General features: G+C 64.1%; 2 protein-coding genes across 5 annotated transcripts in view; both read left to right on the top strand.

Annotated features, from left to right (window-relative positions):
• Positions 1-13,768, top strand: part of WHRN (whirlin) — a 46,706-nt gene extending 32,938 nt beyond the window's left edge. The window contains exons 4-13 of one of the 2 annotated variants that reach the window (XM_072025281.1): positions 1,910-2,112; positions 2,432-2,468; positions 3,369-3,581; positions 3,909-4,121; positions 5,715-5,747; positions 9,724-9,795; positions 10,104-10,701; positions 12,011-12,189; positions 12,416-12,538; positions 13,284-13,768. In XM_072025281.1, coding sequence (XP_071881382.1) covers positions 1,910-2,112; positions 2,432-2,468; positions 3,369-3,581; positions 3,909-4,121; positions 5,715-5,747; positions 9,724-9,795; positions 10,104-10,701; positions 12,011-12,189; positions 12,416-12,538; positions 13,284-13,466 — 1,854 coding nt within the window. In that variant the 3' untranslated portion in view covers positions 13,467-13,768. The remainder of the gene's footprint in view (positions 1-1,909; positions 2,113-2,431; positions 2,469-3,368; positions 3,582-3,908; positions 4,122-5,714; positions 5,748-9,723; positions 9,796-10,103; positions 10,702-12,010; positions 12,190-12,415; positions 12,539-13,283) is intronic. The other variant, XM_072025282.1, reaches the window with a different exon arrangement.
• A 335-nt stretch (positions 13,769-14,103) lies between these two features.
• AKNA (AT-hook transcription factor) lies at positions 14,104-26,251 on the top strand. Of its 3 annotated transcripts, XM_072025117.1 has the most exons (20): positions 14,104-14,244; positions 17,195-17,618; positions 17,724-18,541; positions 18,931-19,005; positions 19,559-19,733; positions 19,854-20,005; positions 20,103-20,162; positions 20,342-20,460; positions 20,706-20,945; positions 21,024-21,197; positions 21,480-21,693; positions 21,778-21,893; positions 22,036-22,482; positions 22,767-22,940; positions 23,178-23,275; positions 23,421-23,540; positions 23,622-23,720; positions 23,967-24,092; positions 24,187-24,331; positions 24,643-26,251. In XM_072025117.1, exons 2-20 carry the CDS (start codon positions 17,330-17,332, stop codon positions 24,854-24,856), a joined length of 3,855 nt encoding a protein of 1,284 aa, XP_071881218.1. In that variant the 5' UTR covers positions 14,104-14,244; positions 17,195-17,329; the 3' UTR covers positions 24,857-26,251. The 3 variants fall into 3 exon arrangements, with proteins under 3 accessions (XP_071881218.1, XP_071881216.1, XP_071881217.1); XM_072025115.1 differs by having other exon boundaries at positions 21,480-21,893; XM_072025116.1 differs by lacking the exon at positions 14,104-14,244 and adding an exon at positions 16,330-16,482 and having other exon boundaries at positions 21,480-21,893.
• Positions 26,252-26,318: the final 67 nt, after the last annotated feature.

The following is a 26,318-nucleotide window of genomic DNA, read 5'->3' as shown; positions in this document are numbered from 1 at the left end:
TTTCTTTGCTATTAAGCCAACTTTGCTCTCCAGCAGTCTGTGGGGGAGGTCCCCTGGTGCCACAGAAGTGCGTAAACCTGGCAGAAACAGGAGGCTGAGACCACGGCACTGTGGAGTACAGCAAGGGCAAGTGGAGCCGGGCTGTGGCCACTGCTTCGGTGTGAGCCCCGGGGTCCGAATCCCCTCGGGGTGAGCTGGTTGTGTTCCCCCTGAGGCCCTGGATAATGCTTGTGGTTGTGCCCTGTGCCCCTGGCTGGTTATATGGCAGCAGGGGCAGTGTTGGTGTTGGTCCCTGAACGTGGCTGCTGCAAGGGCCAGATTCTGCTTGTGAAATACCCTCAGTACCCTCCAGGGATGCACATTGCAGTGGTTTCTGCTGGCTCATGGTCCTTCGGCCACCCCAGGACTCCCCACCAGCTGCTCTTCCCCTTCTCTCCACTTGATTTCTCATAAAATCGCCCCTCGGGGGGCTGTGTGGTGCCGGTCACACCAAGCTGTCATGCTCTGCCTCAGGCTTGTGGGCGCTGGCAGAAGGGAAAGGCCCCTGGGAAGCACCTTTCTGGGTCCTTTTAGCCTTGAAGCTGCCAGTTCTTGTTGGCTGAACTGGCTGCCACAGGCCTAACAAGGGGAAGGGGGGTGTGTGTGTGCAGGGGGCCCGTATGTGTGCCAGTCCTCAGCCAGCATGGCCGGGCCTGGAGGGCTGCTGCTCCGGCCCTAAACCCTGGGAGGTGCGGCATGTCCTGGCCCTGCTGCTGGGTGCTCGGGCCTGGAGAGGCTTCTTGGCTGCTGGGATAGTCAGCAGGCCTCTTGGTAGTCCTGGTGTCCTTTATTTCAACCCTACAAAGTTTGGGTGGCGCTGGGGGAAGCTGGGTGGCAGCAGAGCCACAGCCCGCCGGCAGTAGGCTTGGCAGCGGCGAGTCGGGGCTTCTGGCTGGGGTGAATTTAAGTCTGGAGAATTAATCCCAGTCCTCTGAGGCTTCCTCGACCCAGCAGCAGCAGAGTGAGATGGACGGAGATGAAAAGTTCGTGCTGACTCTTTGTGCTGTTACTTCAGCCTCAGAAGCACTTCCCTCTCTCCCTTTTCTCCTCCGAGCTGGGGGCGAGTTATTTAAAGAGCTGTCGTGTTCTGCTTGTATCGCGGCATAAAGAAAACAAGATTGTGTTTTGACAAAAGCTGAGCAGAAGCCTATGGTTAAGCAAAGATATGAAGAAGCAGTTTCAGAGAGGTGGCTTATCAGGAACAGGGTGAATTTTGATATGGGAGTGAGAAGCGCACCGAATGCCCTAGAAGCAAAGAAAAAGAGGACTTGGGATGAAGGAGATTCTTCCAGATGAATGCTGTGCCTTGAGCACGGCCAGGCTGTCAGGAAGTCCCTGAGTACAACAAAGGCTGTGCCCACAAGATGAAAGCTCTCAGGAGCAGCTGGGGAGGAAATGGGGGGAGAGGAGAGATGAAATCCCGGCTGTCCCAGCTCCCCGGTGACAGGGCTGGGGCTGTGCTGAGACACTGAGAGCGAGCCCTTGGGGCTGCATGCAGAGATCCGGGGTTTGGAGCCTCTGCAGATGGCTCCTGGCCTCCCAGCTCAGCAGGAAGGAGTGGGAATGGACTTCTTTGTATTTCTGGGGACTGTTTCCAACCTGATCTGCAGACTGGTCTGACTCAGGATCCTGGATAGGCTCCTCCAGGCTTCCCAGCCTGGCCCGTTGCTGGCTGTTGGCTGAAGGGCTCATTCTCCAGCCACCAGCACTTGGATCCTCTCCCTCATCTCTGTTCATCTCTCCAATTGCTGTGGCCCCAGTTTGGCGTTAGGGTAAGGTGAATAGCTCCTCTCCAGTGGAAGAGGAAGGCACGTTCCTATCAGCAATGCCTGCAGGGCAATGCCAGGCTCACCCTGCCCTTACTCTGCAGGTGGGAGACCAGATCCTGGAGGTGAACGGCCGGAGCTTCCTCAGCATCCCCCACGACGAGGCGGTGAAGCTGCTCAAGTCCTCCCGCCACCTCATCATGACGGTGAAGGACATCGGGAGGCTGCCCCACGCCCGCACCACCGTGGACGAGACCAGGTGGATAGCAAGCTCCCAGATCGGAGAGACCCTGGTCAACGCAGCAGGGTAGGTGCCTGCTACACCCCACACAATAAATAGGGCTGCCAGGGCTCCCCTAGGGTACTTAGTACCCCCAGTGCTTAGCTGGGTGGCCCCCATGGCTGGTGCTCAGACGACAGCACCCTGTAAGGTGGGTGAGGTGTGGGCAGCATGCTGCTGCGCCATTCAGAGCTCCTTCCCTGGTCTCTCAGGCCGGGAGCTTTCCCCCATTAGCTTACAGGTACAGGGAGAAGAGTAGCTAAGAGATCTCAGGGGATGACTGCTCCAGGAGGCGACTGATGGACACGTGGCACTTGGTGTTAACTCATCTTCTCCCCCCTCGCAGGGCAGCGGGCGATCACGCTGCGGAGGCGGCAGCCAGGGTAAGAGATGCCAGCCCTCACCTCGGTGCCTTGTGAAAAAAAAGCCATCTCTCCGTGGGAGGGAGGGCTGTGTGCTCCTGGTGGTAAAAGGGATGTTGGTTTATGAGGACGGCTGCCTTTTAGCTGGCTGTAGCCTTTTTCCTGCCTATCTCACGTTGCTAGTTTTATTTCTACAAAGCCTGGCATAACGGGAACCCCTCTCCTGTACCACTGCTGGGCCAGTTGTGGGGCGCAGCTGCAGCCTCCCAGCCTGGGGATGATCATGGTCAGGGGTGACAGGCAAGGGTGTGGGGATCCCATCCCATCCCATCCCATCCCAGGATCTCTCCCACCCCACAGCATGAGGGTAGCAGGGCCCTGCCCGGGACTGTTCCTGCAGCACCACATCAGCCCTTCTGCACCAGCCCTTTGCAAGGTGCTCTCCCTTTAAATGGAAATGAAGCCAGGAGGTTTCACAGGTGGCTTGCACTGATAATGCTTTCATGCTGTTTGCTTGGCAAAACATGTTCCCCAGCCTCAGCTCCTTTCAGTGTCCCCAGGATAGTCAGGATGTTGTCTGGCTCCATATCTGTACTCTGACTGCTAACGCTGCCAGGGAGGGGAGCAGCAGGGACCTCCTCCGTTAGAAATCCTCCCCAGAGAAAGAAGCCTTTTGTCAGTCTGCCTCTGCAGTCGGACATCCCTGTCCCTGGGGCTCCTCTGGGCCCGTTAGCTCTTTCTTCACCTGCTTGGAGCTTGCAGTGCCAGTTGTGCATTTTGTACAAGATGCATTTTGCACAAGACGCCTTCTCTCATGGCACCCATTCCCCCAGCTGTGCCAGGAAGGAATGCAGCCTGCTGTTAAATCAGTGGCTGGCCAAAGGATAGTGCCCAAACCCAACGCCCTGTTTTTTTCCGCAGCCTGTGTTTTACCGGGGCCTGGCGGGCTCGCAGGTAACGCTGAGCAGCATGGTGAACCAGACCCGAGTCATGCTGGAGGAGCAAGCGCGGCACCTGCTGAACGAGCAGGAGCGAGCCACCATGGGGTACTACCTCGACGAGTACAAGGAAGGCAACATCTCCGTGGATGCTCTGGTCATGGCGCTCTTCGAGCTGCTCAACACGCACGCTAAGGTGAGCCCTGCACCGGGGACAGGGACATTTTATCTCAGGGGCCTGAGCAGAGCCATGGTCACGGCGTGGCTCAGCACCTCCGGGTGTCCGCACAGGGTCAAGGGTGAGGGTTTGAGAGCAAAATCCAGGGGCAGGACATTATGGGAGGCACAAGCTGGCGTTTGGTGGCAGAGGAGCTTCTGGTAAAGCTCAGGACCAAACATCTTCCTTCGTTACCTGCCCGTGCGTCTCGTTGCCACTGCTGAACGGGGGGAGGATGGGGCTTCACGTGCCTGGGAGTGTGGTCATGCTCCAACCTCTCTTTGGTTGTCTGTCTGCCTGGCCCAGTTCTCACTGCTTTCAGAGGTGCGGGGCGTGATCTCCCCGCAAGACCTTGACCGCTTCGACAACCTGGTGCTGAAGAGAGAGATCGAGTCCATGAAGGCCCGGCAGCCCTCAGGGCCCAGCGTTGGCACCGACTCCTACTCCATGATGTCCTACAGTGACACCGTCTCTTCCTCCAGCAGCCACTTCACCTCCACAACCGTCAGCTCGGCCCGGGTAAGTCTCTTCCAGCTCTTCCTTTTCCCTTCAACCCAGCTCCTGGCAGCCCTGCGGCAAACTCAGTTCCCCCAAGTGCTCTGCAGGCATTTCCCCCAGCATGAAGTCTGCTTCCCCGATGGGTTCCTGCAAAGCTTTTTTATCCCCTTACAAGCTGCCAGGGCTCATCTCTTCTGGCTGCAGGCTGTGCCACAGCACTCCTGCTTTTAGAGGCAGGGGTCCTGGAGTATCCTACAGGGGCAGGAAAATGACGACTTGTTGCTGACTTGGAAAGCACAGCCTTGCTCCGAGAGGCCTTTGCCATCCATTTGCTTCCCAGCAGAGAGAAAAGGGTCTAGAGCAGCCGGGTGGGCTGGAAGGAGGCAGGGAGCAGGAGTGCAGGGACAGGCACGGTGTTGCCCCAGCATTGCCTGCCTCCTGATGGGTCCTGCACACGTTTGGTGTCCCGTATGGGCACTGCAGGTACTTAAATTCTGAGATGCTCTGGGGTCCTTGCAGGCTGGGCACAAGAGTGAGATCTGTAGGGGCAATAAGGTGACATGGTGACACATCATGGTATCTCTCAGTGCCCCTGAGACGAGTTAGATGCCCCATCCTCTGCATGGGGGCTGAGCATCCCTTTGTCCCCAGGGAGGGAGCAAGTTTGCTTCCCACCCAGTGCTTCCAGCTCACAGTGCGGGCTGCAGCCACAGAAATCACAGTGACTCGCCGCTGCCACGCCGTCCCTGCCGCTGTTCACCAGCTCTTGCTGCCACTTCTGAGCCACCTCCTCAGAGATGTGGCTGCCTGTTCCCTGTCCCAGCGGGTCCCCAGCAGCCAGGCCAGCTGTGTCCTGTCCCAGCCTCTGCCCACTCCAGCATTTAGCAGCAGCGCTCCCACGTCTCGCTGCCAGGCCTTCGTTGCACGCACCGTCTAATTAAGTTATCGTAATCACCTCAGAATGTGCAGGCACACAGCCCCCAAATTAATTTCCTGGCCATAAAATGCCTTTCATCACAAATGCATTAGCAACCTTGGAAATTAAAACCTTCTTGAAAAGAACAGATGATGATGGGCTTTCTGCTTGTTTGACAGCAAGCAAACCGGCCCACGTGTGGGGTAGGTGGTACTGTGTTGCAGAGGGGCAGCAAGGTGGGGGGCTTTCCTGGGGCTGTATCTTTCCCACAGTTTGGCCCTGCTTTCCAAAAGGCCTCAGGGAAGGTTCAGAGCATCAGAGCTGTGTTTTTGTCCTGCTGACTTCAGAAATACCCAAAGGATGGCTTGTGGTGTTCGGGATGGATTGCAGCGAGTGCCTTTCTGGATCAGGATAAGCTGCTGCCAAGCAGGGAGCAGGGGCTCTGGGTGGTGGGTGCTGAGCAGCTCGCAGGGGAGAGAGGAGGCACGGAGCTTGTGGACTGTTTGCTCTCTCAGGAGGGGCTGATTGCAGCCTTCCTGCTCAGCACGGGGACGTGGATCCTGCAGGGTGGGCTTGGGGGAGGAGGGATGCGTTGTGCTGGGGTTTGTTTCTCTCGCTTGTTTGTTCTGCATCCTCCCTGACGTTATGTTTTCGCTTTTATGCTTGTTTTAATCTGCTTTTCCCTCGCACGTCCCCAGGAGCGGCTCTTGTGGCTAATAGACCTGATGGAGGTAGGGACCAGCAGCGAGTCGGGCAGCTCGAGTACCGCAGTTGCCATAGGAGGCGAGCTGCGAGTGCGTGCGGATGTGCGCTGGGTGGGAGGTGGGGGACAGGCCCTTCCCGGGGCCAGCACGTGTCTCGGCCACGTGAGCAGCCGCCTCGTGTCTCCCAGCTCTGCTTCTTCTCCCCGTGGCTCTGCTGAGCCGTTCCTAAGTCCCCTTCCCTAGCTCAGCAGCAAGGCTGCGGGTCTCAGCACCGCAGTGCAGAGCAGGCTCAGCTGTGAACCAGCCCCAACTGGTACCAATGTCCTGCCTGAACAAAAACCCCAGCTCAGAGCTGGGCTTTTAGAAGGACCAGCAGCATTAATATCCGAGGGACCCCCGGCTGTGTCCCCTGCCTCGTGGCCCTGTTGTGCCAGCTCTCCCTGCTGTTGCCCTGTCTCCCTGTGTAGGCACCCTGGTGAAACACCGCGGGGTGTCCCAGCGCATCACACATCCCCAGGGACTGGAGAGCTTTCCTTACAGACCTCAGGTGTGCAAAAATCTGTGCAGGAGGGTAGCTGTACTCACACTGTGCGTGTTCAGCCTTGCAGAAATCCTTGCACACATCTCAGAGCCTCGAATATCTGCCTGTAATCACAGAGCTCAGGGCTGGGAGGAGGCTAAGGGCTGCACGCTCGTGCCCTGCAGCGTGGCTCTGCTGTGCAGGGAGTGTTGCCCTCTCCCGTGGCTGTTGGGCACTGAATGGTGGCGGTCAGCAGGTTTCACACACCGCAGCTCTCAGCTCCACCACTCACCAGTACTGCTTTGGGACACGGGGCCTCCGGTAGCTGAGAACCCGACCCAAATGCCTCATCCCCCAGGAACAACAGTTGCCTAGAAGAAGAAAGCTTTGAGGTTTATCAGAGACATTCTGAGCCTTGGGACAGGTTTCTTTGGTTTCATGAACAAAGTCAGCGGTTTGGTGGGCAGACATGCCAAAAATAGCTCGTGTGGGGCTGATCAGGATGGAAAGTGATTGCATTTCGGAATGTCTGAAGGATACTCGGCGGTGAGGCGAAGTCTTGTTCGGTTGTGCCACCCACTGGCTGTGTCTGCCTGATCGTCATTGCCACCTCTCCTAAATGGAAGATTTGGAAGATTTGGATCCCAAGATAAGACCTGCAAAGCAGAGGTTAATTGTAGACAGCAGTAATCAGATGTGACTTGCCTGGTCAGAGCAGTGTGAGTTTCTAGTTTGCCTGCGACCAAGGCAGTCCTTAAGGGATTTAGCATTGCCTTTGTCCCTGCCTCCTGCCCCAGCACTCATTATTAGGATTAAGGATTTGAGATCCCCGTTGATTTCATTTTTCTTCTCCACTGCCTCCTAGCAAATTGACTGTCATCGAAAGTGCCTTCTCCTCCCAGGCTCTGGCTCCCCAGGAGCTGCTCCCAGCTCCCCGAAGCTGCAGGGCTGCTCCCAGTGCAGGAACTCAGCTCGGCTGCCTGCTGTTGGTCTCCGTGTCACCAGGAGCATAAGGAGAGGATGACGGTGTGAAGTCCTGAGCTGTTCCTCTGCTGGGAAGAGAACCTCAAGCACAAGAGTCCACAGAACAAGAGCAGAGGAACTGGAGACCTCTGCCAGGTCCAGCAGCCCCCGTGGGAGGGTGTCGCTGCTGCCCATGCCAGAAGAGCCCCCCACACCACCAAGTCTGAGATGTCTGTGCTTAGGGGCTCCTGGGACCTGGGCTTCTGGGCACCCTCATCTTTGTCCTCAAGCCCTGCAAGTGCACGGGAGAGGGAGAAGGAAAGGAGGAGAGGGGGAAGGCTGGGCTGCCGCTCAGCCTGGTGCAGTTACTCAAGAGCTAAACCCTGTGGGAGCTGGGCTGTGTGGCTCTGTAAAGCTCTTGTTAGCAGTTACAGGAAGATAAGGGACTCATTTGGAACTGGGAGGTTAATTAAAGGTTGATCTCTATCCCCCAGGGAGCTGGTGGTTTTCTCCACCACCTAATCTGTGAATGGAAACGGGCTGCCTGTCTGAAAGATGCTCTCCAGCTCTGTCGCTCCACCCGGGGGCTCTGCTCGAGGTGGGGAGGACAAAAGTCCCCCTGCTGTACCCTGCAGAGGGGCTAGAAGGGCCCCACCTGGCTCCCACTTCCCGTAGGTAACTGGGAAATAGATGGGGCAAAGGAGAGGTGGTGAGAGGCAGCAGCCTCAGTAAATGCCACTGCCCATTTTTCAGACGCCTTCGGTGGGGCTTTTAAGGGAGTTCCAGGAAATCACGGTCTGAAAATAGCCAATTCCTGAAAGCAGCGTGCTCAGCTTAAAAGCCATTACGTTTTACAGCCCGGAGCAATTTCTGTGTAATCACTTTTGCCCCCAGAGCACTCAAGTAGTGGAAAGGCAAATCTCCTGCTGGCACAAAGAAGAGCCCGGGCGGGATGAGCAGCGCTGGTGTCAGGGGGCACCGAGCTGGGCAGCGGGATCGGGGCTGTCCTGGGGGTCTGGCAGGGGGCTCTGGTTGGATCCACACAGCCACCATGTGCCAGGAGGCCTGGGCTGGGATGTAGGATGTGCTCCAGGATGGGCTCGATGCCACGGTGCTGGGCACAGGGTTCAGTGGGGCAGATTGTAGGGCGGCTGTTCCTTTAGCAGCGATGCGGGTTCAGAGGCAGGCTGCTCCTGCGTGCATCGGGGGGCTCTGATCCTCGCTCCTCTGGCAAATCCCTGAGGCTGAGGCTGGAAGGGGAAGAGCTGGGGGTGTAGATCTCAAATGGGGCCGGGCTGGTGCAGAAGTGGCACCGTCTGTGCCTGGGCTGAAGGCTGCGGGCAGCAGCGGGAGGTGGGTGGCACAGGGGGGTGAGCCTGGGTAGCTTTGTGCAGGGCACCGTTCTCGTTGGGGCACTTTTCTGCATTTTGGTGCATTTTGCCAGCTCTGTGCGTGGCCCTGGCCAGCCAAGTGTCTCCACTCCATGGTGTCACGAGGGAGGTGATGGCACCGGGGCTTTTTGCACTCGCTGCCACCTCTCTCCAACCTGATGCCCCACTGCACAGCCCCGAGCGAGTTCCCCTGATCCCGGTCAGCCCTGCGGGCACTCAAACCAGCAGCGTCCCACCTTGCAGGAGCAGCCCACGATCGTTTTAATGGGTATAAATAAAGGCAGGCTCCTTTTGGAAGAGCCTCAGTGCGTCAGAGCTGCCCAAAGCCACCTCCATGGGATCGTATTGGGGGCAAAATCACCCTCATCAGGGGAAGGCGCAGTCTCGCAGGCTGATGCTCTCCCCGAACAAGCCGTTTCTTTCAGCTCTCCTTCTCCAGGGCTCCTTTGGAAGCCACGGAGATAAAAGCAATTTCCATCAATGTTTTTGCTGCTTCTCTAATGCTTTTAATTGTCTCCCGTGTCTATTTTGGGACGCTAACGTCTTACAGGCACAGCAGCAGCCTCCAGCAGATGGGGAAAATGCAGAGGCACCAGCTCTTCAACTAATCAGTTGTTTATCCTGCAATAAATAACCCACACTTAAACACAAGCTGCACCCTGCCCATCCCGCCCCAGATGAACAAACGGCCCCGGGAGCGCGATGGGATCGAGGTGGGCTGGGTTCCTGGTGCCTGAGGGGCAGGGGGACACGGCCAGCAGCACAGCCACGGCTCTGGGCTCAGCTCAGGACCAGTTTGGAGCCGCAGAGCTCATTCCTCCCTCCTCCCAACAGCATGGGGAGCAGAGCTCTGGCTCAGGAGGGCAGAGGCCATCACCCCCACGGGGCAGGTTCACAGCACACCCTGAGCACCTTCCTTACCCTGGCAGAGGCAGTTCCGAGTTGCTTTGCTTGTGTGGTGTGCGAGTCTTCAGGGGAACCACCCAGAAAATAAAACCCTCCGGCTGCAGGCCCCTCTCAGGGGGCAGGGCCATGCCCTGCATCCCTCTGCATGTTCCCTGTCGTGCTGCCCCTTTGGTGGGTGCTCGTTGGTGCTGTGACCAGGTTGTTTCTTCCTTTGCCTTGTCAGAACACGTCAGAGATGGAGGGAGGTGGAGACGGCCACCAGAGCAGCATCAACACCCTGCCGGACATCTCCCTGGTAAGGCACCGCGCTGCTGCCAGCCCCGACACCGGGTTCTGCCGCAGTTTGTCCTTGCTGTATCACCGACCGATGGGTGTCACCGAAGGAAATTAATCAGACTGCTTAGGAGGAAAGATTTGGGATGTCTGAATAAGAGCAGGGTCTGGTTGTAGGACCCAGGACAGGAATTGTGTGCTTTGTCCTCTAGCTGGCCTCTTCTGTGGGTCAGTTTCTTATCGCCATTAATGGGTGTTCCTGTGCCAATGGGTTACTTTGCCACTGTCACTGTCCGGAGGCCGGTGACAGTTCTGTTGTTGGTTTGGCAGGATGACCTCTCGTCCTTCCCAGAGGAGCCACCCAACTTCAAGCCTCCCCCTCCTCCTTCAGCCCCCCAGATGTTGGACCCCTCCGCAGCCCAGCACCGGAACCCGGGGAAGGACAAACCCAAGCGCCCGTCCTCCGAGTCCTCCCAGTCAGGCCTCTTCTTCGTGGCCCCCCGAAACCCCACGCCCCCCCTTAACCACTCCGAGCAGGACACAGCCAGCGTCACCTCCACCGCCACCACCTCCACCGAGGAGTCCTCCCCCAGCCCCATCTACGCCACCATCTCCCCGACCCTGCACGGCTCCCGGCGCCAGATGGATGCCCAGCTCTCCCTGCTCAGCCAGCACCCCATCGGGCCCTTCCCCAGGGTCCAGTCCCCGACGAGGCTGAAGAGTCCCCCCGCCGAGGGTCCCGCAGCCCCCGGGCACCACAAACCCCCTTCCCCGTCCCCTCCGCCCCCCCCGGCTCACCCTGCGCCCCCACCCCCCGACAGGGGCAGCCCGCGGGCCGTCCCCAACCAGCACTTCATCATGGTGGAGGTCCACCAGCCCAACAGCGAGCCCGACGTCAACGAAGTCAGGCCCCTGCCCCAGGCCAGAGGTGGGTGTCCTGCGGGGACGAGCGGGGCTGGGGGGGTCCCCGCTGTCATTGCTTTATTTATGGGGGTGCTGGCTTGTGGGTGGGCGCTGGGTGGTTGTGGAGGCCTGGTGCCAAGCTGGGATGAGGGGTGGGAGCGTGTCCTGCGAGCACCTCAGGGGGTGGCCTCCACCGGTCCAACTTGTGGCCTCTACTGGCCCAGTTTGTGGCCTCCACTGGCCCAACCCACGGCCTCGGACCATCTGGGCGGGTGTAGGACCAAGGGGTGCACGCAGCCATTCCCTGGCTTCAGGGGGGATGCTCAGTGCCTGTTTCTGGCTGTGGGGTGAAAATAAATAAATCCTGGCGTTGCTCAAGGGAGAGGAGCAGGAGAAGGCAGAAGGTGAGGTCCCATGGGAGGGCGTTGGGAGCCCTGCATCAGGCCTCAGGCCCCTGCCTGAGCACGAGGCATTTTTGTGGGTTTCCTCGTTCTCATTGAGGGGCCCCAGAGGTGAATTTGACAATTCCTGCTCAAACTGGGGCAGCAGAGCTGGGTGAAGGCCGTGGAGGCCGCCTCGGTGTGGCAGCACGCTGCCATTCGGCATTTGTGGGTCGGTTTGCTATTTTTTTCAGAGAAAAAAAAATCAAATACAAATTTCCCTTGGGTGCTGAGGGTGCCCAGACCTGGTGCTGGTACCCCAGCTCCCCGGGGTGCCCCAGGGTCCCCCCCAAAAGCCCCGTGTGCCTCCAGGCTCCCTGGGACCCGCTGCGAGGAGCACTGTCGCCCTCCGGTGGCACCGTCCTCCCACTGCAATTAGTTAATTAATCAGCGTAATGAGGGAGCGAGGGGCTTGGGGTGCCCCTGGGTAGGGCCCTGCTTGAGGGGTGTCGCTGGGGGCATCCCAGGTGTTTTCCCCCGGTCCCTGTGCTGCTGCCACCCAGCCCCAGAGGCAGAGGAAGCTGCACCCCAATCCCTCGGGGATCAAAGGGGGGAAACAGCTCCCGCCTGGCACCTCGAGCTCCTGGGGGCTGGGGGCAAAACGCAGACCCTGGGCTGGCCCCAGCAGGATCCTGGACTCACCGTGCACCCCCACATCCCAGTTTGGGATCCCAGCTGGATCCCGGGTCCAGTCTTAGGGCCGTTTATTCCATGCACAGCTCTGCCCTTAGGGAGGGGTTCACCCGGGAACCCCACTCTAAAACCAGATCCGAGTGCCGGGGAGCCGCCCGGCCCTGGCAGCGGGTGCCGAGCCCTCTCCTTCATCCTGTCCTCGGTCCTCGGAGGCAGAGCCTCGCCGCCGGCCTCCCCCCTGACATCCCCCCTCTCCCCCAGCCTCCACGCTGTCCCAGCTGTCGGACAGCGGGCAGACCCTCAGCGAGGACAGCGGGGTGGACATCGGCGAGCTGGAGATGGGCGGCAAGGACAAGAGCCGGCAGCCGGTCCTCGGGAAAAGCCGAAGCCTGAAGGAGGCTGCCAGGAGCGAGGCGGCGGCAGAGGGGGCCTCCAAGCCGGTGAGGATGGGTCTGGGGTGCTCACGGGTCGGGGTCCTGTGGGAGGAGCGCAAATGGGCTGTGAAAAGGGGTCAGAGGGCTGCTGTGCTCCTCCCTGCACCCTTCCTGACCTGCCCAGGTTTTGGGGTGGCTGCCAGGGGTCAGCATCAGTCCCTGTGCTGACCGAGGGAGCGCAGCGGGCAGAGGGTGCCCAGGCTCTCTCGGCAGCCCCGCTGTCTGCCCGCAGCCGGGGCTCCTGGAGCCCACCTCCTGCCTGATCCGGGTGTCCAAGAGCGCGCCGACCCTGGGGATCGCCATCGAGGGTGGAGCGAACACACGGCAGCCGCTGCCCCGCATCGTCACCATCCAGGTAGGGCAGGCTGAGGCTGGGAACAGCTCGGCACGCATCCCACCCCGCTGCTCCCCGTCGCTGTGGGCAAGCTCGGGAGAGCCCTGCAGCCGCCTGCCATCAGCCAGGGCAGCGGCAGCCCTGCCCCAGGGGGATTTTTGGGGACAGAGCTGCCCCTTGATAATCCCAAATGTCCCCAGTACCAAGGCATCGTGCTGCTAGGGGGGGATTTGCTGAGCAGCAGTGTTCTTGTGCCGTACCATAAAGCATGTCCTGGGAACTCAGGACTTGCTGCAGATGTATTTGGGGGGTCTGGGCAGCCCTGAGAGCTTGGCTGGCCCTCCAGATGCCTGGGAACCCTCTTTTTCTGCTCAGATCAGGATTGGGGAGGAGGAATGGTGGATGAGAGCTGAGGAACTGAGCCCACAGCCCCGCTCTCAGGAGCTGTCTCCTTGCACTGTTCCCCGGCTGTTTACTTGTGGCAAAATTGATGTCCCAGCACCACAAAGGCAGAGCTGAGCCTTGGTTGTTCTTGGCCACCCCAGCTGGCGCCGTGCTGTCAGCCAAGAGCCAGTGGTGTAGGGACAAAGCCAAATTCCTCTCCTCTTCCCCAAACCCAAAATATTTCACTTCCACGATGTTCACACTGACCTGGCAAGGGCCAGCCCCTGCCTCGTCTCCCCTCCCCGTGCCCAGAGCCCTGGGCTGAGCAGGGGGATGCGGATCCAGGCCATGTCCCCTTGCTTACCCCCTCCTGTCCCTGCAGCGCGGGGGCTCGGCGCACAACTGCGGGAAGCTGAAGGTGGGGCACGTCATCCTGGAGGTGAACGGCACCGGGCTGCGGGGCAAGGAGCACCGTGAGGCCGCCCGCATCATCGCCGAGGCCTTCAAGCTGAAGGAGAAGGACTACATCGACTTCCTCGTCACAGAGTTCAACGTCGCCCTGTAGGAGCCCGCCGAGAGCCTCGGGATGGGCACCAGAAGAGACGTGGGGACACCCCCACGCCCTCCCCTGCCCTGCTGCCACCTGCCTGCCATCCCCATGGGGCCGTGGGGCAGGCTGAGGACGGGCACAGCTCAGAGGCCGCATCCCCACGGGGCCGGGCACGGCGGGCGGTGAGGCCGGGGTGGGCAGCAGGACGGAGGAGGCCGAAAGGAGCCGGACACCCTGTACATTGCTGGCGCTGTCGTCGTGTGCATACGGACACGTATTGCTTGTCGTTTTGCAATAAAGCTGTCGGGTTAAGAGGAGGCTGGATTGGCCTGGCATGGCTGGGCTCAGCTCAGCCTGGCTTGGCTCAGCTTGGCCCGGCTTGGCTGGGCTCAGTTGGGCTCGGTTTGGCTCGGTTCAGCTCGGTTGGGCTCGGTTGGGTTTGGCTGGGCTGGGTTCATCTCAGCCGGGCCATGCTCGGCCGTGCCCGTTCCCGCCAGCGCCCCCGTTGGCGCCACGCGGCCCTGCAGGCGCTGCATAAATTATGCAAATAACCCCCCTCCTCCTCCTCCCATTGGCCAGCTCCGGCGGGTTATGCAAATCCCCCACGGGGCGCGCTTTATGCTAATCAGCCCCCCGACGGCGCGCTGCGATTGGCGGAACGAGCCGAAAGGGGGCGTGTCCCTGAGGGGCGCCGAGCCCCGCCCCCCCCCCGCCCAGCCCCGCGCTTTGTCCGGGCCGGGCCGGGCCGGAGGCGGCCGGGGGGGGGCGGGGGGCGCCGGGCCCCGCCCTGCAGGTGAGGGGGGGGCACCGAGGGGGGGGGGGGGAGAAATTGGGTCTGGGGGGGGGCCTGGTGGTGGTCACAGCCCTATGGGGTCCCCCCCCCCATGGGTCAATTTATGGGGGTGGGATGGGGATGGGGGGGGGGCTCGCCCGGCCCTATAGGGCTGGGTTTCGGCCCCCCGCAGGGTTTGGGGTCGCCGGGGGTCGTGCTTTGGGCTCGCTGTCCCCATGGCAAGGAGCGGGTCCCGTCCTCCCCCCTCCTTCAGGCTCACAAAAAACTCGGGGGGATTTCAGGAAAAAAAGCCTCGTGAGCAGGGGGTCGCCCCCGGGCCGGGTTGGGGCCGGGGGGGTGCTGGGGGCCTGCCCCAACCCCAAAAAGGGGCTTCGGGTGAGAGCAGGGACCCCAAAACCCCGCTGCTGCTGCAGGAGGCTGGGACGGGGCCGGCGGGCATCGCCCCCGCTCCTACCCCAAAAGGGGTCAGATGTCCTGCTGCTGGGCACTGCCGGTGCTTTTTGGTCCAAAAGCTGTGATTTTGGGACATCCTCGTGCATTTGGGGGTCCGGGGCTCTGGGCAGGCTGCCCACGTGCCCAGCTTTCCGCTTGGGGTGTGCGAGGGGCCAGTACGGCACCGCTGGGGGGTCATTGGGGTCAGGCTGTGGGGCTTTGCGGGCACGAAATGTCCCCGCTGGGACAGCAGCGTCCCCCCCCCCCCCCGGCTGGCACCGCGGCCGTACCCAAGCTGGGGCGCGTCCTGGCTCGCAGGGGGTAATTAATGAATTAATGCAGCCCCGTTACTGTGTAATTAGCAGCACGCAGAGCACACCTTGCGCAAGCTCCTGCTGCTATCGGAGCCTTAACGTGGCCCCGGGGGGGACATTTGGGACAGGGACGGGGTTGGGGTGCTGGGGGTGCCCTGGGGGTGGCTGCTCACCGGTGACCGACCCCGTTGCGGGGTGCATCTGCTGGGGGAAAGGCTCTGATCCCCCCCAGTGCTGCAAATCCCCCGCATAAATCCTGCTGGAGGTGCCTGGGTGCTATTTCTGTGCAGCCGCTGCCCAGCACCAACGGGGTCACCCCAAAGCCCTGCCTGCCCCCTCCGAGCTGTATGGGCACCCCAAATCCTCCCTTAGGGCCCTGCAACCTTCCTGGGGAGCCCACACGAGGCTTTTTCCTTTATACTTTTATTTTCCCCGAGCTCTCCTCGCCCTGAGGCTGTTCCCCGGGGGGGACGCGGGGATGCTGTGGGCTCTGCATCTTCTCACTGTGCCCTAAAGAGCACTTCTGGCTCCGGCCCCTCTCTCGCCTGGGACGTTTCCAAACGCAGCTCCTGGCCCAATTCCTGGCACGGGGGAAGAAAAGCGGCCTCGAGCCCCGCAGGAGCGCTCCAGCAGCGCCCCGAGGGGGGACGGGGACCCCCAGAGCCCTGTGGGTGGGTGCCACGGTGTTGGGGTGCAGGGGGTTAAATCGGCCCCCTCCGCCTTTTGGGGCTGCTGACCCCCAGGTGCTGATTTCTGGGCCCTGCAGAGCCGCAGCTCCTCTTGGTACCCGCGTTCATCGCCTCCCCCCTTCCCTGGCAGCATCCCCCCCCCCCCCTGCACTGCCCCCGGCTGCAGGTTTGGGTTTATGGTTGGGTTCAGCCACATTCGGCACCCTCCCAGAAAGCCCACTGCCAGGCAGCGTGATGGGAAGAGAGAAACCCTTTTATTTTTTTTTCCTTTAACTTCCCTTTAAATGATTTGCTAGCACAGAAGAGCCCGGCCAGAAAACCACAAAGCAAATGAAAACAATCCCAAGTGTGTGTGTGCGCGGGGTTTTAATCCCACTTGAAAGCTTACATTTGGGACAAGGACCTGGGGGAGAAGTGTAGAGGAGCTCGGAGACCCTAAATCCTCCCTGCCCCTCCGTGTCCCCACCGGGGCCATCCCAAGTGCCCCGTCCCCCAGACCCCATGGGTGGAGCTGTGGGGCTGGGACCCCCAGGCCAAAAGGGTGAGACAAGGGGGGGGCAGGGGACAGGGTTTCGGTGCTGCCTGCACTAATTAATCCGGATTAATTGCCGGCAGAGATTTCTCCCCCCCTGGCCGTGCCGGCGGAGGCGGTGCGGGGCTGGGCCCCGGCGCGCGCAGCCTGCTGGGCTGAGGGCGGCTGTGGGCCCGCAGGAAGCTCCCTGCACGTTTCCGACACGCTGCGGGGCTCTGGGGGCCGGGGGGGCACCGCCACGGGGAGCTCACGGTGATGGGGACGCAATGGGGTGGGTGCCGGGGGGGTTGGGCTGCGAGCCCCCAGCCCGCTTTGCGCTCCGTGCCTTCCTGCTTTGCGCCCAGCCCCGGCCGTGCGCCCCCAACCCCACAGCGGGGGGCTCGGGTCCCACCTCCCCTTAGGATTTGGGCTGCTCCCGGGGCTGGGGGCTCCGTTCCAGCCGCTATAAACCCCCGCAGAGCCTCGTCCCACCCCCACGGCCAGGTTTTGTCCCCGGTGCTGCTATGGGAACGCCAGAACAGGAGGGCACATCCTGCTTTTAGGGCCCCGGCGGAGCGAGCGCGTGGGGCCTCGGCGAGGCAGGATTTGGGTTCCCCCTTCCCAGCCCCGCTCCCCCCACGCTGCTCCTTGCCCCCAGCCCCAGCCCGGACCCCACTGCCGCGGGCTCGTGGCCGTTTCGGGTGGATCGGAGCACAGCGGGGGCTCGTGGAGAGGTTGGGGGTCTTGGGGGGGCCAGGGATGAATGTGGGGGTGGCAGAACGGGAAGGAGGTGATGGGGTGGGGGGAGCACAGGACCCCCCCCCGGTGTGTTCCTTCCCCTGGGATGTGGTGCGCACACCCCGGGTCCCCACCGCGGGGACGTCCCCTGCCCCTGGGGACAGGGAAAGCCCCGTCAGGGGGTGACATCTCCGTGCGGGGAGGAGGGGACGCGTCGCACAGAGCCCGCTGTGCCCTGCTCAGCCTCCCTCCCTCTCTCCCTGCAGGATGCTGCGGGGCTGAGCGCCGCGCTCTGACCTACATTCGCCGCGAGGAGGTTCCCCAGCCCCCGGCTGCCCCCCTGCCATGAAGCGGCACAAGTGACAAGGGACAGCGTGGCACAAGGTGCCCTGCTCAGTGCCATGGCCAGCTCGGCGCCGTGGCTGCGCTGGGCACAGACGGAGCTGGGCACCGGCTGCGAGGAGCTGAAGCGCTGGGAGGAGGAGGAGGAGGAGGAGGAGGAAGATTTTGGGAGACACATGGACGAGAACGGTGTCATCGGCCTGGGGGACGACGGGCTGGGGGCTGTCACCAGCCGGCCGGGGAGCTCGCATTTTGGGGAGGCACCTGCTGGCAGCATGGACCTCAGCGACCTGCAGGACTCGGGCTCGGAGGAGTGGGGCCGGGAGGATGCCGGGAGCCCCCCATCGGGTGAGTCCTGTCCCGCTGCCCCAAAACCCTCGTGGGGGGGGCCCCACAGCAGCCAGGGGGGCTCAGGGACGGTGCGTGCTGGCTGGTGGCAGTGGCGCTTTGCAGGTGATGGCGAGGACCTGGAGGGGTCCCCAGTGGAGCCGGCTCGCTGGCACCCACGGCAGGAGCTGACCGAGGAAGAGGAGGAGGAGGAGGAAGGGGAGGATGAGGAGGAGGAGGAGCGGGGCAGCTCCATGGAGGATGAGCGGCTGGAGGGGCCCTGGGGGGCAGAGAGCGATGGGGAGCTGCACCCCGAGGCGAGGCCCCTCCACAAGGCCCCGGGTGTCACCACGGATGGCGGGGACACCTCGGGGCCTTCGGACACCAGCCCCGGCCCCGCCACCCCCCCAAGACGCCGCCGGGGCTGGGGCTGGGCCGGGGCCACCCATGGGAGCCGCAGGCAGGGCTGGGGCCCCAGCCAGAGCCACTCAGCGCCCCAAAACCCCGCCGGCAGCAGGGCTGAGCCCGACCACAAGCCTTTGGGGAGCCCCCAGACCCCGCACCAGAGGCCCCGAGTGCCCGAGCCCGGCCGGCTGTCGCGGTCCCTGAGCCCCCGGCGGCACGGCGGTGCCAAAAAGCTGAAGGAGACCCCCGAAGGCTGCCGGTACGGCCGGGGGCAGCTCAACCACCCCCTGCCCGACCTCTCCAAGGTGGAGGCGCGGGTGAAGTTCGACCAGAGCTACCGCCCGCCGCCCAGCAGAGCCCTGCCCGCCCGCGCCAGGACCCCGGGCGGCCCCCTGGTCCCCAAATCCCCCGCCGAAATCGTGCGGGAGGTGCTGCTGAGCAGCGGGGAGGGGGCCCCGACGCAGCCCCCCGCGCCCCCCGGCGTGCCGCAGGAGCTCAGGTCCCCCCGGCAGGCCACGGCGCTGGTGCAGCAGCTGCAGGTGAGGCCCAGTGCTCCCAGTTCGGGGGCTGTACTGGGAGGGGCTGTGGGGGGGGCCTCGGGGTGTGAGCGGAGCGGTGTCACCCCTCTGGGGAGCTGTGGGGTGGGGGTGTTGGGTCTGGTCTCCCCTTCCCCATCCCGTGAGGACCCAGCACCTCCAGGACTGGAGCCAGGGCTGCTCGTGGCCCCCCCATCTGCTTGTGTCCCCCCCCCGGTGCCCTCCTGTCCCCCGGGAGGAGAGGGAGGCTCCTGTCCCCCCCCATGCAGGGGATCCAGGGCCACCTCCAGGGCCCCTTGTCCCCCCTGCGCTGGGCTGCCTCCTGCCACCCCACCCCGGTGGCCGTCCCCATGACACGGGGACGTGTCCCCCCCCCCCCCCCGGCCCTGCAGGAGGACTACCACAAGCTGCTGACCAAGTACGCCGAGGCCGAAAACACCATCGACCAGCTGCGGCTGGGTGCCAAGGTGGGTGCAGGGTGGGACCCCAGGGGACAGGAGGTGGTGGCACTGCCTGAGGGGACACGTGGTGGTGGTGGTGGCACTGCTGGAGGGGACACACGGTGGTGGCAGCAGTGCAGCGCCTCCCCTGTGCCCCCCGTGCCTTCCTCCCCAGCCGCGCTCTTCCTCCCGACAGAGCTGCGGTTGGGGAAGGGTGGCGGTGGGGCCGGTGACAGCGCTGTCACCGCAGCGAGTCACCCTTCCTCCCTGCGCCGGGGCGGTGCCGAAACCTCCCCAAAATGGCCGGGGAGGCTGCTGCAGGGCACCAAAATGGCGAGGAGCACCCGCGGGGCCGGGGGCGTCCCCGTGCCCTCCTGCGCTGAGGCAGGGCACCTGGCGGTGCTCGGGGTGTCGCTGGGGTCTGGGGGGCACCCATGGGTGCAATGCTGCGCTGCCAGGCTCCCACCCAGAGGGGCTCCCTGCCTCAAAGTCTGGGTGCAGTCCCCGTGGTGCCTTCATTTCGGGGTGTGGGGTTTGGGGTGCTGTCCCCGGGGTGCCCGAGCCGTCTGTCCCGGTGCAGGTGAGCCTTTACGCCGACCCGCCCCGCGCCAGCCGCAGCGCCCACGCCGGCACCCTGGGCAGCGGCTGCAGGGTGATGGCCTTCAGCATCCCGCGGGCCAGCACGGCCACCGTCAGCACGGCCCCAAACCCGAACCCGAATCCAGCCCCGACCCCACCGCTCTCAGTGAATGGAGGTGGGTTGAGCGCTGCGAGGGTCGGGCACGACCCAAACCCGTCGGGGTCCACGGCTTGCCCCGTAGCGGGGGAAGCAGCGCCGGGGGGGTCCCCCCAGCATCACCTTGTGCTTGTTGCAGATCTGGGACCGGCTGAATGGGGGATGTCCCAGCGGCCCTGCTCCCCCTTCTCCTCCTCGGGGGGCTGCCCCACATGTGTGGGGCAGTGCCGGTGCCTGGGGCCGCAGCTCACGCAGACGCTGGCAGGGCAGACCCGCAAGCTTCAGGCACAGGCAAGTCCCGGGTGGCTGTGGGGTGGGGAGGACACCCCTGGCTCCCCCAGCATGGAGCGGGCTCGTACCCCGGCTCAGCCCCTTCTCCCCAAACCAGGTGGAGTCCTTCGAGAGCTGGCTCCATGCAGGGAGCGCGGTGCCGCAGGAGCAGCTCCAGGTGCGTCCTTCCTAGGGCCGCGCGGGTTCCCCGGGCTGGGGGAGCCCCTCGCTTTTACCCCCCCTGTTGTCCCTGGGGGGCTCCGTCCCCATTCCGGGAGCGGCAGGGTGCAGCCCCAGCACCGAGGGTGGTTTTGGGGCTGTGTGGGGCCGAGCTCTCAGGCTGCCCTTGCCCTGCAGCGGTTCCGGCGGCTGAAGGCGGCGCAGGACGCGCTGGAGCGGGCGTACCTGCGGGCACGGGAGGAGCACGGGCAGCAGCAGCAGCACCCCGCAGCCTCGGGGGACTTCGACCCGGAGCGGTGAGCAGTTCGGCAGGGGGCACGCGGGGGGGTTCCTGGGGTTGTGCTGCTCAGTTTGCCCCTGGCTGTGGGGTGGGAGCTCTGTGCTGGGCTCCTGCTGGTTCTGGCTGTGCCGTTTGCTGGGGGTGCCGCTGAGCTGCCCCGTCCCAGCCAGCAGCGACCCCGACCCCACTGCTCCAGGCCCTTTGCAGGAGCAGCCCCCCCAGGCTGGGTGTCCCTCGGGTACTGAGGGTGCTGTATTTCAGCGCGGTGGAAGGGGAAATATTCTGCCTGGGGATGCGCCTGGAGGAGCTGAAGGAGCGGCTGGAGCGAGCAGCGCGCCCCCCGGGCTCCCCGCACCCCCAGCTGAGCCCAGCGGTCACCGAGGGTCCCCCCAGCACCCAGGGGACATCGGGGGACGGCGAGGTGGTGGCAGGGGGGCTGCCCCGGCCCCTCTGGCACAAGCAGCACCGAGCAGAGGAGGACTTTGGGGACCTGCTGGAGCAGTAAGTGCCCCTCATGGGGTTTTAGGGGGGGCAGCTCCCGGCACCCCAAACCCACCCGCTGCTGCCTGCACCTCGCAGGTACCAGCACTTCAAGTCCTTGCCGGCATCGCTGAGCCTGGAGCGCCTGAGCCTGGTGGGCAGCGGCTCCCTGGAGGAGGCGGATGGCCCTGTGGAAGGGGACGGTGGCCCCAGGCAGGTCCCCTGCAGGGCACAGTCACTGGAGGAGGGCACCGACCTCGAGACCTCCCCCTCGTAAGTGCTGTGGGCGCACGGATGCCCCATTTAGGGTGAGCGGGATGGCTTGGGGAGGGTTGTGCCTCAAAGCAAGCCGGCTGCCCGGGCTCCCCGTGTAGGTGGAGGGCGTTTTAGGAGACGTTGGGCATCGTGTGCGTGGTGTGCCGGGTGTCGGTGCACGGGGATTGAGGCCCTTTGGAGACCGCCTGCCCCACACGGTCCTCACCCTGATGGGCTTTGGGGTTAATGGGGCACCTGGCTGCTCGGCCCCACTCCTCACCCTCTGCCCTCTCCCCACAGCCCCCCCCCGCAGAGGAGAGCCGTGCCGCTGCCCCACAGGGACCCCCTGCGGCTGGAGGGGACCCATGGCCACCACCAGGAGCCCCCAGCTGCCCCCCGGCCGCCACCACCGGTGCTCCCCGATCCCCTGCCACCGCGGGTGCTCCCATCCCGGCACAGCAGTGGGGCGGGCAGCGCTGGCACCCAGCGCCGACCCCTCAAGCCCTGCCACCAGGTGAGCGCTGGGGGCGGTGGGTCCCCGCTGGCCGTCACCCTGCAGGGGTCTCCCGGGGGTGCAGGGCACCCGTCCCGCTCGCAGTTGTTGCAGGAGCAGCGCATGGTGTCGCCGGAGACGGACAGCGGCTTCGTGGGCTCGGAGGCCAGCCGGGTGTCCCCGCTGGTGCGCACCCCCGAGCATCGCCCCCTGGGCACCGGGTACGGCCCTGGCGCCCTCCGAGGGGATTTGGGGCACGGGTGGGGGGAGAGAGACGGAGAGGAGCAGGGAAATGGGGTGTTGGGGGTGGTTGGGGCGTGGGTGGGATGTGGGGGGCTGTCTCCATGCCCTGTCCCTCCCCAGGACGCCAGGCTCGCTGGGACCACCCGCCCCCATCCCCGCACCTCTCCGTCCAACGCAGCAGAAGGATGCGCAGCCGCTGCCCCCCGAGAAGAAGCTGTTGGGCACCTACCCGTCCCCTGGGCACGTGCCCCCCCGGGGCAGCGTTGAGGGGCCCAGCCTGCCCCCCAGCACCGCCTCGCACAGCAGCTCCCCCCAGCTCTGGGCCGAGAGCCCGGGCAGCAAGCTGGGACCCCACGGTGCCGGCGGTGAGCGGCCAGCCCCCGGCACTGCCCCGCGCCCCCCGCCACCACCTTCACCGCCTCCTGCCCCCTCCCCAGCTCACAGCGACTCGGAGGGGGGGGGCAGGAGCTGCGCCAGCGCCTGCAGCCCCCTGCCCGGGGGGGGCACCGCCTCGCCATCCCCTGCCCTGGCTCCCTGCGACCTGCTGGGCTCCCGCGTGGAGCGCGAGTGAGTCGGGGTGGGAACGGGAAGGGGGTCCCTGACTTTATTCCTCGGGTTGGTTGTTTTTTTTGGAGGGGGGAGCTGGGTTTGGGAGAGCAGCCCCTGGGCAGGGCAAACTCATGGCACGCGTGGGCTGGCTCAGCTCTGTGGGCGCAGCAGCCCTGAAATGCCCCGTGCTGGTTTGGAGGGGGCATGGGATGCATCCCGTGGTGGTTATAGGGATGGGTTTTGGGGCTGGGGCTGGTCCTGGGGCTGTCGGCCCCCCCCTCACCGTGCCTGTCCCCCTGCAGCCAGGCCATCCGGGCGCTGCAGGACGAGGTGTGGCGGCTGCGGCGGAGGCTGGAGGAGAGCCTGCGCCGCTCCCGCAGCTACCCCGAAGGAAAGACCCCCCCACGGGGCACCCAGGCCAGGAGGCAGCCGGTGGCGAGTGGCCCCTCGTCCCCCCAGGACACAGCACCAACGGGGTAGGTGGCACGGCAGAGCCCAGCTTTACCCCAAAACGACAGCGGGAACCCAAGCGGGACCTCGGGAGGGGACAGCAGCCTGGCCGCGGGTGGACACCCGGGGGTCCCCAGGGATGCCGTGAGCGGGGTGGGGTCCCTCGGAGGTGCCCCCCTCCCTGCAGCACCATGGTGGCATCGCGGTGCCACCAGCCCCACTGCAGACCCGGCTGGGTGCTGATGGTTTTGTGCCCTCCACAGGGAGCCGAGCCCCCCGGCACGGGGCAGGGTGGCCCCCCCTGCTGTGACAAGGGGCAGGTCGGCATCGCTGCCACGGGACAGGACCGAGCTGGACCTCAGTGAGTGGGGACCACACTGGGGAAGAGGGGGTGGTGGAGAGGGGCTGGAGGGGACCAAGGGGACCGGGCACATCCCGGTGACCCCATGGGACCCGGCACAGCCCATGGCCAGACCCTGAGACCAGCCCCAAATCCTTCCCTGCAGGCTCGGAGTTGGGCCACTCGCTGGCTGGGCACAGGGACGGGTGGCACCAGGGCACCCCGGCCGCACAGAAGCGCTCTCGGAGCCCCCCGGGCACGGGGACGGTGCGGGGGCAGTACACAGGTGGGTGCAGGGCAGGCTGACCCCACAGGGCGGGTGATGGGGGCTGCCCTCCCCTGGCCCTGCTGACACCGGGACTTGCAGGGACGCGGTACCGGGTGCCACCGCCCGGCACCCCGGCACCCCGAGGAGAGCCGAGCACCCCGGGGTGCCCCCAGTGCCACGGGAGCAGGATGGCACCAGGTGAGCATCCCTGACCCCATCTGGCTGCTTCCCAAGCCTGTTAATTAATGACTTCAGGCATTAATTACTTAATGCACAGGGAGCTGGGGCTCTCCATGCTGTCCCTTTTCCGGACCCCATGGCAGAGCCATGGGTTCATGCAGGGAGACGGCTTGGGTGCCCGCCCCGCTCCCTGCTGTGCCCGTTCCCAAATGCCTCGTGCCTTCCCCACGCTATTTTCTGGACGTTTCCTCCCTCTCCCTGCAGCCGGACCCACGACGGGCGACGCCGTGCGGCAGCCCCAGCAGAGCACCCCCAGGACACGGCGCTGCCCCACGTGCCGGGCACCCCGAGCTGGCCCCACGGCGAGCAGCAGGGACGGAGCCGCACACGGTGCGTGGCAGGGGCAGGCCTGGCTCCGGGGGGGGGGACACGGGGACAGGGGACACCCCCTCCGTTAACCCCAGCGCCTTCCTTCCCACCACAGAGCTTGGCACCGATGCCACGTCCTTGCCAGGCTCCCGTCCCCGAGCCGAGCCGCCGGAGCAGCCGGGACTGTGGTACCTGGCAGGCGGCCCCCCCGTTGGATACCTCGCCCCCGTGCCCCTCGTGCCTTACGCGCCCCCCCTGCTGTAAGGATGCTCTGCACTTGGGGGGGGGCTGGATTGTCCCAGGGGGGCCACGAACACCCCAGAGCTGCCCCATGGCCCCTGGCGTGGCCACGGACCCCATGCACTGGGCAGGGCTGTGGGAGCGGGGTCCCAGCTCTTTTGGGGTGGGGGGCTGAGGTGTTGGGGGGGGCAGATGGGTGAGATTTGGGGGGATTTAAGAAAAAAATAATGGGGGGGGAGCAGACTGGGGGGGTGCAAAGCTGTGAGATGTCCCCATGCGATGACCCCTGCTTCTTCTCCTTGTCTTCTCCTTGTCTTCTTCCTCCCCCCAGCTACTGCTCCCCGGCTGTCCCTACCTCAGCCCCGACCCCCCCGCCGTGCCCCCCCCCGGGGCTGCCCCTGGCGGACCTGGAGGAGCTGCAGCGCTCCCTGGGCCGCGCCGTGGCCGCCGCTCAGCGCGCCAGGAGCAGCACCAAGAGGCTGGGCCGCTCCCTGGCCGCCGAGCTCAGCAGGGCGCGGGGCCTGCGGGGGTCCTGCCTCTTCTGAGGGCCCCCCCCGGGTGAAGAAGACGAGGAGGAGGATGAGGAGGATGAGGAGGATGAGGAGGATGAAGGCTGTCCACGAGGGCACAGCCCCCGCCGGGGGGATGTGTCCAGGGCACCCCATGGCGGTGCTCAGGCTTCGTGTAGGCCCTACCACAACACAGGCCCCGTTTGCAGCTGTGTTTGCCCCCCTGCCACGCCCGTGCAGAATTAGCCATTTTTTGGCAGCCACATCTCGCTGATTTGACCATTCCAGCTGTTTTTAGGATTTTATTTTTTTGGGTACGTCGCAGCTCGCCGGCTGCCCCCAGACCTCGCCCCAGCAGCGCCCGCACTTAACCCCCACCCTGCTGCGTCGCGAGCCTCTCTTTTGGGTCCAAACCTGGGGTTTTTAGGTACTGTCCCTGCATTCCAGCCCCGTTGGGCACCCTCCTGGGGCTCAGCCCCACAGCTCGGCCCTAATGCCCTGTGCTTTCTGCTCTGCCCGGTAAAGCCCCCACTCCTGCCCCGTGGGGCTGTACAGCAGCTCTGTGTGTAGGCAGCTATTTGTAGGTACGTGTCTGCGGTTCCTTTTTAATTTCCAGCAGGATTTTGAGGGCATTCAAGGTTTTTTTTCCCATAATTTATTGCTGCCGCTCTGAAGCGGCCCCTGAGCGGGCGCCTGGTGGTGGGGATGGGGGTGCTGGGGGGGGGGCTCTGGGGTCCAGCCCTGCACGTGGCTGCTTGTGCCTGTGTCCAGGCAGAAAATGAAGGGATTTGGTGTTTTCCTTGGGATTTCCAGGGAAAGTGGAGGGAAACGTGTCCGGGGAGACCCAGGCATGGGCAGGATGCGGCCCCGAGGCGCTCCCAGGGTGGTTTTATAAAACACCCATTTTTATTTTTTTTTTAGCAAAATGGGTGGGATCAGACACCTTGTGGACTGGCACGAGGGCCTCAACGAGATCCTGTCCCCAGGTTGGGGACAGCCAAAATCCCCCCCAGCGTCCCCCCTCCCCGCTCAGAGCCCCTACGTTTGTGTAGGACCTACCCAAAGTGCCCGCCTCGAGCTTATTTATTGCTGAACTTGCTCATACAAAGACCCATTTTGGGGGGATCGCTCATGCCCAAGGTGACTTTACTCAGGTCTGGAGCCTCCCTGAGGGCTTGCAAAGCCACCAAACCCCTGTCCCGTCCCGGGGCCACCCCACGGGGCCGGGTTTGGGCTCTGCTGGCATCGCCTCCAGGCGGGGGGGATGCCCCCAGCCCCGCTTCAGAGCCTGAAACGCAGCGGCGAGGAGCAGAGACGTTTTTTTATTTCCCCACACTTCCTATTTTGTGATACCCCACAGAGCCACTCAGACGGTTATTTTGTACGAAGATAATTGCCTATTTTTTAACGAAATAAACGCCGTTGTTTTGCTTTCTGGTCTCCCCTCTCGTTTTTAAGCTCTCTCTCGGGGACGCTGCCCTCGGGGTCACCGCTTCGC

Source organism: Anas platyrhynchos, chromosome 18 (assembly GCF_047663525.1).
Source record: "Anas platyrhynchos isolate ZD024472 breed Pekin duck chromosome 18, IASCAAS_PekinDuck_T2T, whole genome shotgun sequence".
Classification (NCBI taxonomy): domain Eukaryota; kingdom Metazoa; phylum Chordata; class Aves; order Anseriformes; family Anatidae; genus Anas; species Anas platyrhynchos.
This window is presented reverse-complemented; position numbering and strand designations above follow the sequence as displayed.

What these genes read in the sequence shown, in the direction of transcription:
- AKNA (XM_072025115.1), top strand. Translation starts at nt 17,330, where the DNA reads ATGGCCAGCTCGGCGCCGTGGCTGCGCTGGGCACAGACGGAGCTGGGC. An exon ending in TGCCGCAGGAGCAGCTCCAG is followed by an intron (nt 20,163 to 20,341) that starts GTGCGTCCTTCC and finishes CTTGCCCTGCAG; the next exon opens with CGGTTCCGGCGGCTGAAGGC. An exon ending in CCTTACGCGCCCCCCCTGCT is followed by an intron (nt 24,332 to 24,642) that starts GTAAGGATGCTC and finishes TCCTCCCCCCAG; the next exon opens with CTACTGCTCCCCGGCTGTCC.